Raw genomic sequence first — 14,552 nt, 5'->3', positions numbered from 1 at the left:
AAGTGACTAAATCAAAAAACAAGTCTTTATTTAACTGCAAGTAAGGAGCGACATTAAAACTTAAAACGAACAGAAATTACTCCGTACATGAAAGAGGATATCTCCTCAGCAACGCCTCACTCTTTACGCTAAAGTTTGACTCTGTCACAACTCTACGTTTTAAAAATAAAATAAAAAAACTTTAGCGTAAAGAGTAAGGCGTTGCGGAGGGGACAATTTCTTTCATGTACGGAATAATTTCTGTTCGTTTTAAGTTTTAATGTCGCTCCTTATTTTCAGTTAAAAAAACTTGTTTTTTTTATATTTAATTTCTGAACGTTTTTGAATTAATGCATGTTTTGATTTTGGCTCACCGCACATGAATAATTAAAATGAAATTTGCTTTTTATTTGCTAAACGGCTTTCTCATTGTTTTGATCGGATAATTTTGATAAAAAAGGGGTGGGGGAGGAGGCCCAGCTGCCCTCCAATTTTTGGTTATTTAAAAATGCAACTAGATTTTTTAATTTTTTTACAAACGTTTTTGTTTGCAAGAAACATATGTACCTTACGAATTAAATTACGTAACGAGCTTCTATATTTGTGCATTTTTATTACGTATGTAAGGGGGGTTTGCCCCCTCGTCAATACCTTTACACTACGCTCTTTACACTCTTTACGCTTACGCTCTTTACACTAAAGCTTGAATTGTATCCCAAAACTTTAAGAATGACCCCTGAATCACAAAGGCCGTAGAATAAATAGTTGAGATTACTATAAATACTTTAGCGTAAAGAGGAAGGTATTGTGGAGGAGACGATCCCCCTTGTATGCCTAATATTTATTTTTGTTTTAAGTTTTAATGCTACTCATTACTTCCAGGTGAAAAATTTTTTCATTTATTTTCTCATTGTTTTTTTTTTTTAATAATGCTAGAAAATCCTGCGCCCCCTTCATGGAAATTCTCTTCCCTCATGATAAATTCCCCCATGAAAAGATCCTCCCACGTAACACCCTCCCATGACCAACCCCCATCCCAACACGAAAAAGTCCCCCTGAAAACGTTTGTAAACTTGATAATAACCATTACTGTATGTAAACAACGGTCAAAGTTTGTAACTTGCAGCCCCTCTCCTGGGGAGTGTGGGGAATAAATTATTAGGTTTTCGACTAAGCTGAACAAAATGGCTATCTCAAAATTTTGATCCGGTGACTTTGGGGAAAAAATGTACGTTGGAGGGGGCCTAGGTGCCCTCCAATTATTTTCACTTAAAAAGGGCACTAGAACTTTTAATTTCCGTTAGAATGAGCCCTCTCGCAACATTCTAGGACCACTGGGTCCATACGATCACCCCTGGGAAAAAAACAACAAAAAAACAAGAGCTAAGAGCTCATATGGCACTTGTGACGAGGCCAGAAGAGCCAAGAGCTCATATGGTATGAGCTCTAGCAAAATTCTAAGAATCAATAGATTGATTTAAAAGGAAAATCAGTGGCTTAATGCCGGTCGGGATTTAAAATAAGAGCTCTGAGTCACGACGTCTTTATAAATATCAAAATTCATTAAGATCCGATCAACGACTGTATCAAGTCAATTTGTGCAGCTCCCTGACACGCTAACCAATTTTCATCGTCCTAGCACATCCAGAAGCATCAAATTTGCCAAAGCGCTGAACCCCACCCCCTAACTCCCCCAAAGAGAGCAGATCCTGTACGGTTACGTCAATCACGTATCTACGACATTTGCTTATTCTACCCACCAAGTTTCATCCCGATTTCTCCACTTTAAGCGTTATCCAAGATTTCCGGTTTTCCCCTCCAACTCCCACCAATGTCAACAGATCTGGTCTGGATTTAAAATAAGAGCTCTGAGGCATGAGTTCCTTCTAAATGTCAAATTTCATTAAGATCTGGTCACCCGGTCTTAAGTTAAAAATACCTCAATTTTTCTAATTTTTCCAAATCAACACCCTAAGCTCCTCCAAAGAGAACAGATCCTCTCCAATTATGTCAATCACATATCTATAACTTGTGCTTATTCTTCCCATCAAGTTTCTTCTCGGTTTCTCCACTCTAAGCGTTTTGCAAGTTTTCTGTTTCCCCCCTCCAACCCCCTATGTCCCCGAAATGGAGCATCTGAGACATAAGATCCTTCTATATATCAAGTTTCATTAAGATCCGATCACCCAAAATAAAAATAAAGATGCCTAAATTTTCACGTTTTCCAAGAATTCCGGTTTCCCCCTTTCCAATTCCTCCCAATGTCGCCGGATCTGGTCGGGATTTAAAATAAGAGCTCTAGAGATCAAAATCCTTCTAAATTTAAAATTTCATTAAGATCTGATCACCCGTTCGTAAGTTACAAATACCTCATTTTTTTGAATTTTTCCGGATTACTCCCGCCTCCCAACTCCATCAAAGAGAGCGGATCCGGTCCGGTTATGTCAGTCACGTATCTTGGACATGTTTTTATTCTTCCCACCAAGTTCGTCCTGATCTCTCCACTTTAAGTGTTTCCTAAGATTTCCGGTTCCCCCTCCCCCCAATGACGCTGGATCCGGTCGGGATTTAAAATAAGAGATCTTTGTTACTTGCTCCTTCTAAATATCAAATTTCATTAAGATCCGATCACTCCTTCGTAAGTTAAAAATACCTCATTTTTTCTAATTTTCGAAATTAACCCCCCTCCAACTCCCCCAAATAGAGCGGATCCATTCCGGTTATGTCAATCACGTATCTAGGACTTCTGCTTATTTTTCCCACCAAGTTTCATCCCGATCCCTCCACCCTAAACGTTTTCCAAGATTCTAGGTTCCCCCCAAACTCCCCCCCCCCAATGTCACTGGATCCGGAGCGGATCCGGTCGGGTTATGCCAGTCACGTATCTTGGATTTGTTTTTATTCTTCCCACCAAGTTCCATCCTGATCTCTCTGTTTTAACTGTTTTCCAAGATTTCCGCCCCCCCCCCCAATGACTCTGGATCCGGTTGGGATTTAAAATAAGAGATCTGAGTTACGAGGTCCTCCTAATATGAAATTTCATTAAGATCCAATCACTCCTTCGTAAGTTAAAAATACCTCATTTTTTCTAATTTTTCAGAATTAACCCTCCGCCCAACTCCCCCAAATAGAGCGGATCCGTTCTGGTTATGTCAATCACGTATCTAGGACTTCTGATTATTTTTCCCACCAAGTTTCCTCCTGATCCCTCCACCCAAGCATTTTCCAAGATTTTAGGTTCTCCCCCCCCCAACTCCCCCCAGTGTCACCAGATCCGGCTGGGGTTTATAATAAGAGCTTTGAGACACGATATCCTTCTAAATATCAAATTTCATTAAGATCCGATCACCCGTTCGTCAGTTAAAAATACCTCATTTTTTCCTATTTAACCGTCCCCCCACTCCCTCCCACATGGTCGAATCGTGGAAATGACAATTTCTAATTTAATTGGGTCTGGTTCCTGATACGCCTGCCAAATTTAATCGTCCTAGCTTATCTGGAAGTGCCTAAACTAGCAAAACCGGGACCGACAGAATTTTGCGATCGCTATATGTCACTTGGTAGATACCAAGTGCCATAAAAACAAACAAATAAATACGCATCCGTGATCTGTCTTCTGCCAAAAAATACAAAATTCCACATTTTTGTAGATAGGAGCTTGAAACTTCTATTGTAAGGTTCTCTGATACGCTGAATCTGATGATGTGATCTTTGTTAAGATTCTATGACTTTTAGGGGGGTTGTTTCCCCCTATTTTCTAAAATAAAGCGAATTTTCTCAGGCTCGTAACTTTTGATGGGTAAGACTAATGTTGATGAAACTTATATATTTAGAATCAGCATTAAAATGTGATTCTTTTGATGTATTTACTGGTATCAAAATTTCATTTTTAGAGTTTCGGTTAGTATTGAGCCGGGTCGCCCCTTACTACAGTTCGTTACCATGAACTGTTTGAATATTGACGATCTGAATGGAATGGGATGGGAGCACAATTGGATTGGCGTCAGATAGCTTAGTGCTGCGTTTTTTTGTTAGTAGTAGTAATATTATTATAAATAAATTTGATTAACATGTTCACTTTTAATAAATGTAAGAAAAAACATGGAAAATTGAAAAGTGCCTTAGCGTTAGCACGGTGTTGCGGATATGCTTGTGTCTTTAGTGCCAGTGCATATACGAACTCATAGACCAATCAGTTTCAATATTATATCTGTACAACCTGAATGCTATTGCTGGGAGTTTAACTTTAACTTTAGTCCATCTTGACGTTTTTTCTTTTTTTGCGGGGTGTCTGGAAGATCATACTGTGATAGTCTCAAGCTATAATTTTTTATTTTGAAAATCTGCACTTGCCTATTCAGCTGTAACAGGCCAAATGGATTAAATAAAACCATTGCCCATATTTGTATTCTATCTGCCTTAAATATGGTATTGATGGGTCTGATCGAAAGTATAGTTGGTACATATATACAGGCAGTGGTAAAGTCACTGGCCTGGATCCACTCAAATTCACAAGGTTTGTAAGGCTGCTCTTATAATTTTATATTGAATTCATTATTCCAGTCAAATTGTATAACTAAATTGAATAATAATTTATTTACGGTTTACAATTTAAGCATGGAGACTTTCAGTACCCAGCACATGCAGTGCCATTATAGCATACCATTTTTCCCAATATCTTGCGATTTCAGATCTCAGCTTAGGAACATAAGGAAAAATATACTTAATAAACATTACGCCCAAAAAAGTATATTAAATATATGTGTTGTTGTGTTGCCAGAGCAACACTTCGATTTTTTTTCCTAGCACCTCGGTTTCAGCTTATTCCTAGAAAGTGGTAAGGGTCTAACTTTTGCGGTTAGACCCTTAAGAACTCAAAATCAAGAGTTCTCTTGATTTTGAATCAAAATTGGGGGTAGGGCAGGGATTTATTTTCCAACGCTCGTTTTAGCTATGAAATTGCCTAGAAGCACATTTACCGTAATGTTTTATGGGGAGAGGGGGAGTGGGTGAAAACCCAGTAAAATCTATTGTATAAAGTTTGTATGTGGTTTTGTCGTGAGTATTTGTAATGGGCCAACAAAACAAAAATAAAACATTTATAAATCAGATACAATAAAAAAAAGAAAAAAGAAAGCACACTAATGTGCTTTTTACTAATAAGCGAGCAGAAGAGGGGAGGTTTTCTGTAGCAAGCGTCGTCGTACCTGCCGGGAGTGTGTCTCCCTTAAACTGCGGGGAATAGTTAGCAGGAGCCTAAGCTTCCCTCGCTTATTGGCATTTTGGTCTTCTGAAATTTAGCCAACTACCATTCAGCTTTCGTGCGGTTAAGATGTGTTTTGCCTATGGTTATGTTTTTGACTCGGAATTGGATTAACAGACTTTTTGCATGAAAATGGACTCTGATATGGATACTGACTGCTTTGTTTATGCCCCGGTTCTGAACTTTCTGCAGTATAATAATGTAAAAGGTGTCGAAGCTACAGTGATCTTAAAATTTGCTGTTGAATTTTTTGAGTCAAGTGATATTGCCAAATCGAAGAAAATCCTGTGGGATTCGCTGCCGAAATTGACCGAGCCCTATCCAAGGTGCACGGGTCCAAACGCAGCTCTGAATCATTTGAAAGACATGTTAGAACTTCTTCAAAATCAGAGTGCTTCTGAGGACATGCCTGTCTTTGTTATCCGTTCCCCAGCCGAAGTTCCCTGTATTCCAGCAGTTGCTTTCTCCAGGATAGCTTCTAAGCTTAACGAAATTCAACAGACTTTCGCAAGTTAATGAGAAAATGTCAACTTACGATCTGAATTTCCCCAGCCTCCCAAGCAGTGCTATTGGTAGTGATATAAGCAAAGTCACTGTTATTATCACGAATGTACCTCATGATCTTGATAATGCATCTAAACGGAAGAAAAGAATTGACTGTATTTCTGGTCACGAGTGCATTGATACTGTGCGCGCCTCTGGTGATAAATTGATTGTGAAGATCGATAGCGTGGCCGCAGCTGACTTTTGCAAATCTGCACGCTCGGTTTTTCGTGATTGTGAAGCAAAAATGGTGGAGAAAAAGTTTTTCGGCATAATGAAAGGCGTTGCACAAGATCTTGATTTTGCGCCTCTTAAAGCTTGCAGGGGTGTTCGAGACGCTATGAGAATTGGGAGCTCAAATTGTGCGAAAATTACGTTCGGAGACGAAATCTCTCTTTCCTCGGCCCTTAAATCTGGACTGAAGATAGGCTATGAACTATTCCGAGTGTATGAATATCGGCGAATTCCTAGGTGCTGCAGGAAATGTCAATCACCTGACCACCTTGCCGCATAATGTCCCGATCAAAACTACAAATGCTCACGGTGCTCTGCTCCCCATATGAACTCTAGTGACTCACCTTGCAGTAACACCCCAAAGTGTGCAAATTGTAGTGGAGATCATGTTGCTTACAGTTTTCGTTGCTCCAAACTAAAGGCTCTTGCAAATTCCAAAGTTCCACGACCTTCTCCTTTGCAATCAGGAATGAGTATAAAGTCTCAGTGTGCTCTTTCAACATCAATGGGACAAAGGATAAAGTGTTAAGCCTTGATGAGAAACTAGCTAATCATGATGTTGTTCTCTTACATGATTGTTGTTCTGGCGGTCTTGCCTGTATAATTAAGCGATCTTTGCTTAGATATTTGTCTCCTAGCTGCTACCAATCCTCTGAACACTATCTTGCAATCCGGCTTGCAGACGTGATCCTAATCAACGCCTATTTGCCCCATGATAGAAGATCTGTTTCTTCCTTCTCCAGTTATGCTAATGCCTGTAACAAATTAAAGACTCTCATATCTGGTATTGAGCGTCTCGGATACAAGTGGGTGCTTATAGGCGACTTAAACTGTGACATCACCGTTTCCTCGACACGAAAGGAAGCGCTTTTTCAGTGTCTACCCTCAGCATTTAAGGTACTAGCGAAAGACCTCAGTTTTATATATATCCATTGTAGTGGTTCTGTCTCAAATTTGGACCACTGTATCTGCTATCATTCATTACAAACTTCAGCAGTACATGTTGATGAAGATGAAAGAGATTATGATCATTTACCTCTGTATTTTGATATTACGGTTACTTCTGACGTATACTCGAACCAACCATCACTGTCGCATAAGTGGTTTGAAAAACGTGATTGGTCTAGTGCGAACATGCCTCTTTACCTTGCTACACTTGGAGCTCTACTGTCCACCGTACGTCTCCCCTTCCATCTTCTTTCCACAAATGCGTACCCCATTATTGACAATGCTCGTGCTGATTTGAATCGCTATTATCGTGACATTATCTTATGTATAAAGCAAGCTGAAGATGTGGCCGTCCCACTGATCCGTGTCAGGCCGAATACCCAAAAACCAATTTGGAAGTGTGATCCTTTGCTGAAAAAAGTCAAGAATAAGGCCAAATTCTGGTTAAGAGTCTGGTCTGCCTGTGGTCGACCTTCTCGGGGTACTGTGTTTGATCTAAAACAAAAGACGAAACTTGAATATAAACGCCATCTTCCTGCCGTTCGTTACTCCGGTGAAACTTTTCCGAAAAGTAATAGTGAGTGGCGAAAAGTGATAATTCTGCCAAGTTTCCGGATACAAGTTCTAGTGATATTATACCTCGTCCATCTTGGATCGAACATTATTCAAAAATATTTTCGAAAGTTAATTATGCAGTGCATAAGCGTTTCTCACGTTTGCTCGAAAAAAATTTGCCGTCACGTTTGTGTCAGAGACATGTGATTCCAGTTGAAAAGTGGGGTATTGTTAAAAGTATTAAGGGTTTAAAATCAAAATCTTTGGATATTGATGGGATTAGTGTTTTGAATCTTGTTCCGAATTCTTTTGAACTGGTATCTCATCTCCAACTGTTTTTTCAAATGTGTTTTAGTAGTTCGTGTGTGCCCGACTCGTTCTTATGCGGTAGCGTTACGTCACTTCTAAAAAAAGGAAAAGATCCGGTTTCTTGTAGTTCTTATAGGCCAATAACGGTAGCTTGTACTCTTAGCAAGCTTTTTGAACACCTCCTACTACCTTATATCACTAAGCTTGCTCTAAATGGTGATAATCAATTTGGTTTTAGATCGGGGCTAGGCTGTCAGCATGCTCACCGTGCTTTGACTTCTTTATTAAAAGATGCCCATCGCACTCGTCGTGTACTTCATTTCGCAACCCTAGACTTGTCTAAAGCATTTGACAGTGTTTGTAATACTCAAGCATGGACAGCATTATGCCAGAGAGGAGTAAATCCGTCGGTAATTCACGTGCTTTGTTTTTGGTACTCCCATTCTTACCTTCGCCTTAAGTCATTAGATAATTCTTATTTTGGTCATATCCCTGTTCGTTGCGGTGTAAGACAAGGGGGAGTTCTTTCGCCGTATTTTTTAACGCTTGTATTGAAAATGTACTATCAAAAATATCGACTACGTGCCTACTAGGACCATCTGATATCTCATATCTGGCTTATGCGGATGACCTTCTTCTGATTAGTCAAACTGAGTCTGGTCTTGCCCGTTCAGTGAAGTCAGTTACTTCTGGTTTCCGCGATATCGGCCTGTACCTAAATATTGACAAGTGCGAGTTTCTTGTTTTCAACGGTAATAATTGTTCAGATTCACTACACTGCAGTGGTTTTAGTATTCCTCGTGTTAAATCGTTTTGTTGGCTTGGTATAACAGTTTGCGATTCTATGAATGCTCTCCGGTCTCGTGCTGTCAAAGATATTAGTGATAAGCTGAGGCTCGGTTACTCTAAGATTGTAGCAAATCGTGGACACTATAGGAGAAGAGCGCTAACTCGGCTTTACTCAAATTTTTGCGATCATTCTGTACTCTTCTGTTCTGGTATTAGGCCACTTCTATTGACTGGTGATCTGAAACGTATTCGTGTAAATTATTACCGGTACTGCAAATTTCTTTTATATCTACCTCGTTCTTACCGGAATACAAAACTGGTTAAAAAGTTTTGTGCGACAGATATTACTGGTGCTTTCGAAAAATTATCTGCCAATCTAGCTATTGAAGCGATTTATAGGCTAGGATGTTTTCATCGCCTTTTCCGTCTTTTTTCTGTATGTGATTAAATTTGTTTCTTGTATTACTTTTGCTGTTTTTCTTTTGTATATTACTCCACTTAACCTCTGTTTTTGTAAAGTGGGTGATAAATAAATTATTATTATTATTATTATTATTATTATTATTATTATACAATAAAAATACAAGCACAAAAAAAAAAAAAAAAAATGGAACAAGACAAGGACATTTATCATATAGGAATTATAGAAGGAAAATTAAACATATAACTGAAAAAGAATTCAAAAACATTTTAGAATCTGGAAAATATATTAAATAAAGAGAAGAGAGACATATAAATTAGGGTAAAACAATAATAATAATAATAATAAAAAAACCCATTAAACTGGAAATATTAGACGAGAAACTGTATTTACAGAGAGGAATAGAGGTGCATCAGGAGGGATGGATTTCCATAGTAGAACTGATTGATAAATAGGAGACCTCTGAGCTGCTGTTGATGATCGTTTTTGTAAAATAAATCAGCGAGAATAACTTCGTAAAGAAGAAGAGTACCTAAATCTGGAAAATATATTAAATAAAGAGAAGAGAGACATATAAATTAGGGTAAAACAATAATAATAATAATAATAATAAAAAACCCATTAAACTGGAAATATTAGACGAGAAACTGTATTTACAGAGAGAAATAGAGGTACATCAGGAGGGATGGATTTCCATAGTAGAACTGATTGATAAATAGGAGACCTCCGAGCTGCTGTTGATGATCGTTTGTGTAAAATAAATCAGCGAGAATAACTTCGTAAAGAAGAAGAGTACCTACCTGAGTCTGTAAGTAAAAAAAAAGCTGCTGCAGAGACGGTGAAAGTGTACGTAGAAAAGCAGAATGCACTAAATAAAGATTACTTTTACCTACCGTACGATCCAGCAGAGCTATTCCAATATCATTATAAAGATCAGAAGAAGGGTAAAGCCGAGGGAAAAGAAAAGTAGCCTTCACTGCCCTATTTTGGGCACTTAGAAGGGAGCAAAGAAGAGATTTATTAATACTACCCCAGACAGAGCAGCAATAAGAAAGGTAAGGAAAACTAAAAGCATAATAAAGAGAAAGCATAGCATCTGGAAGAATAAATGAGTTAACCCGGTGTAACATAAAAGACTGGCGGAGGATGAGGGAACGGGTGTGAGTTATATGCGGTTCAAAAGAAAGAAAACAGTCAAGATACACACCAAGAAATTTCACCATAGTAGCTTGTGGTATAAAATCGTTCCCATAAGTCAAGGTGATTGGCTCCTGTACGTCTCTCATACGGTAAGGGGTCCTGAAATAAATAAATAAAGGCGTACTCTGTATTGTATTCGCCTCACAGAGAAAAGATCGTCGTCAAGGGTTAAATTAAAAAAAAAAACCTTATGAAAAAATAATTTATAACTTTGCCAGATGGTTTACGGAAAAGTATAAGGGTAACTCAAAAGTGTGAAAACTGATGCTAGTGTCAACTAAAAAAGCCCATTACCGCCATCTAGTGTTTTGTGACACTTGACATTTTTTTTTCAATGTAAAGTTTTTTCAGTGATTTTTTTTTTCAGTGTTAGTAAAGATAATTAATTTAATTTTTAGTTGGTGAAGTTACTTTATTGTTTAATTTCAGTTCCTGGCGAGAAAAAAAAGATTACAAACTAAAAAACTGTTAAGTGTCACCAAACGCTAGATGGTGTTGACAGTTTTTTTTTGCCGTCACTAATGCCTGTTTTTACTCTTATAAGTTACCCATACTCTTTTGTCTACGGGTGAAGTGTTCTGCTCAGTACTGAAGACTTGATGGCTCAATTTTCACATTGATCAAGATTTTTTCTACCTTTTCCTTCTTTAAAACTGGTATCATTTTGTATGTGTTTTATTCTAAAGTGCTTTGACTCACGAAACCATGTTTTTGTCGTTTTAGGGGAGTCGAACTGCACCACAGCTACGTGAAGCTGCCAAAGTTAACGCTACAACGAATACCTTAGAAGTCAAAACTGCAGATGTTTCTACAGATACAGCAGATCTAGAAGAAGCCAGGTTGGATAAATATTTGTGCCAGTCAGGCAGTCTTTCTTCTGCAAATCGAACCAATGCTGATAGTATGTGTTGTCGATTATTAGATGAAGTGACGTGTTCTCATCAATTGTCAAACCATCAAGTTGTTTTAAATAGTGTTAGTGATATTGAAACCAAAAAAAGTATGACGCTAACTGATATTAATTCAAGGAAAAATGATACACTCAATAATGTTAATCTTAGTGAAAGGACGTTTTCACCAGTCTATGATTTAGATCAACTAGGTAATAAGGAAAGTGATTTAATCATAGATTCGGAAATGGATAAATTACTTTGCATGAATGGGCTTAGAAAGCAGAATGACGAAATTAAAACTGAGCTTTTTACACCTTCAACTCCAAATTCAACTGTGAGATGGAAAAGAAGTTTATCGAAGGCTGCACGGCGCAATGGTGTAATGAAAAAACTGTTTATTGAAGAAAATAAAATATCCCCACCTGTGCCAAAAGGTATTTGGAAATTTAGTGGTTTCCCTCTAATTTTCTGTAGTTTTTAGTCGCCTGTTTCTTGCTGTATTTACTCAATGCCCTCTCTCATCAACATAAATTGTGATGTACATCCCTGAGTTATGTCGTTGAAAATTATATTCCAGTATGTGTACATTTAAGGCGACTTTAAAATTTTAGTGTGAAAATTTGTTTACCAGTGGGATATGAATCCATCACATCTTATATGTCATATAGGTGTCATGTAACTGCTTTATTATGTCGTGTCAAAAAAACATAAGATATTGCGAGAAACATGCTAAGCAAAGCACAACTAATAAAAAGTATAAAAGATTAATACAGCTAATGGTACTTGTTAATTGAACGAGACACAGTCAAGAATTACGCTTAGGTTAGATCTCAGAAAACCAGTTACATAGCAGCAAAGATAATTGATAGGTAATAGAATGTATCGGACTTGTATATTTTGGACTATATATTTGCACATTAGGGGTGGGGTGTGGGGGGTTATGTTATGTTACGACAAATTAGGGACGCTGTCCAAATACTTTTTATTTTATAAATTTATAAATAAAAACGGGTCCGGCATGTTTCCCCAGACAATCCCCCCCCCCCGGAAAATTCTCCTGGCACGTAAAATTGGGCAGCCAAAGGGAAAGTTAGACCAATAAAAACAGGGAAGAAAAGAAGGAACTCTTGAAATTTCTACCTATATTCAGAAATACAGGTAGACTATGTGGTGTAGAATGTCCTATTGGATTTATTTTTGTATTTTATATATTTCAGTTCTTATTTTCATATTTTTGGGGACTAGGGGTTGAGTTACCATAGAAGTGTAAGATAAAGGTTAAAAAAAATTATTTTGCTTGCTTATTTTAAATACCAAGGGAGCGAGCTTCACTCGGGGAAAACTGAACCGTCAGATTGACAGCTAATTTAACCAGACACAATCAACCATAAGCAGGTATGATTAACCCTTAGATTGATCTTTGATTCTGGTTAGCTAATTTCAGCCATCAGACGGTGAATGAAATTTATGTTTAGGGGGATGGGAGGGCAAAATTTTTTTTTCAAAGCCGTGATCTATCTGGATTGTTTTCACCCTGAAAATGTTAGTACGCCAATTCTCAGAACAAAATATATTTCTGTTGACGAGAAAAGTATATAATCACTCATATACAATTATTGCCCGTTTAATAAGATAGATATATTAAGATAATATACATCTTGAGATAATATATTAAGATAAACGTTCGGAAAAGGACATTTTACTTACCTGATATTTCTTGAAGGACTTGAAAAATACCCACGCGACGTGAAGAATTCTCACGCTTTTTCTGAGGACTAAGCCTACTTTGCAAATATAGTAGGATCCTCAAAATTGTTAGGCTAACAATTTCCAGCTCGTATTCTATCCTCCTCTGTATACAGCTAATGCTATATTTTGAATTTTCAGATGTACCGTCGCCACCTGGTATACCTCATGCATCCGAAGTTGGCGAAGATTATGTTAGTCTTTCTTGGAATAGCCCCAGTGACGATGGGGGTGCTCCTATCATAGGCTTTTGGATAGAAAAGTGTGAAATTGGCTCATTTGTCTGGGAAAGAATCAATACAACAGTATGTATAACGAATCAAATCACGATTTCTTGCCTTATGGAAGACAGAGAATATGATTTTCGTGTTTTGGCCGAGAATGAGCTCGGTACAAGCCTGCCATCTACGACGTTGTCGCCAGTGAGGATATTTGACCCCAAAGGTTCATGTATATATATGTTTATATATATTTTCACTAGAACTTTTTTACACCCCATTCCATTTAATGGTGGAAATGTCTTTATATACGATAAATGTTTTAACTTTTTATTTTTATAAATACCCTCGTAACAAAATGAATGTCTTGCTACCCGGTTGAAGTAGTTATTTAAATAGGAAAAAATAGCGATAATCAAACAATGAACTGGATAGTAAGACGCCTAATAAAAGAAAGTACTGCAATTAATGCAATAAAACCTAGTATTTAAACATCCAATACTATAATGTGAATAAATATTCCTAATAACAACAAGTCATTATGGCATAAAGTCGCGTCATTTTCTTGTCTCTACTTATTGCGAGGGTCATTGCTCCTCGAGGAAGATTTCCTTGTGACAGGCAGGTGTAGTGTAAGGAGGGTAGTGAAGGAGGGGCTATTGATGGCTATTACTGTACTATTGTGTTTTGATTCCCTCCCTACCAAGGCAGTTCTGAAAACATCAATCTTAGATAAAAACGAACTACTATGGAGGCTAAAAAAAACTATTACCACGCCATTTACCTATTTTGCATGTTTTTAAAATTTGTAAACCTTATTAGGAAGATTTGACCAATTCCCCTCCCATCCATAGAAAGGTCATGCTTGAATCACGTTCCATAGAATTATAGGTGCCGTCTTTATCGATTGTACTCTCACTGTTTTTAACAAAAATACTAATAATAATATTGGTTAAAGAAAATAACACAAACTTGGCAAAAGATGATATCATATCATAACCTCAAAAAATTGTATCATGTAGAATAGAGCAGTAAACGATAGTTCTACAGAATGGTATCACAAGATTTAATTATTGTAGGGGGAGGGGGGAACATTAGCTACTGATAGCTTACATAATCCTTTAGGGTTATTTTTTGGGGGGAGGGGGGGTGAGTGAGGGATTAATTTTAACAAGGCCACCATCAACCTTATAATAGTCCTGCTTTCTGAGGTTGCTGATTTTCAAATCGTCACCTTCTTTTCAATGAACTACCCACTGTAGAGTCAATTTAAACCCAGGACTATTTTTAATCATAATTCAGACTTTTTAACTACGTCTTTCAAATTACTAACCATCTTAGAAATACAAAAGGAAACAGATGGCACGAGACGCAACGTATCTTCGACGTTTTTAATACAAATGACGTCAAACAAAAACATTAACTTGTTAACTAGTTTAGCTAAGCATATGCTA

The 14,552-nt window shown here is 37.5% G+C and overlaps 1 protein-coding gene across 1 annotated transcript in view; it reads left to right on the top strand.

Moving 5' to 3' along the window:
* The window catches only part of LOC136031160 (twitchin-like), a 60,756-nt gene that overhangs the window by 24,722 nt on the left and 21,482 nt on the right, over positions 1 to 14,552 (top strand). Inside the window, exons 5-6 of the mRNA XM_065710499.1 lie at positions 10,965 to 11,568; positions 13,022 to 13,330. Coding sequence (XP_065566571.1) covers positions 10,965 to 11,568; positions 13,022 to 13,330 — 913 coding nt within the window. The remainder of the gene's footprint in view (positions 1 to 10,964; positions 11,569 to 13,021; positions 13,331 to 14,552) is intronic.

This window comes from Artemia franciscana, chromosome 1, assembly GCF_032884065.1.
Source record: "Artemia franciscana chromosome 1, ASM3288406v1, whole genome shotgun sequence".
NCBI classification, from domain to species: domain Eukaryota; kingdom Metazoa; phylum Arthropoda; class Branchiopoda; order Anostraca; family Artemiidae; genus Artemia; species Artemia franciscana.
Note: the sequence above shows the minus strand (reverse complement) of the source record. Positions and strands in the feature narration are given on the sequence as shown.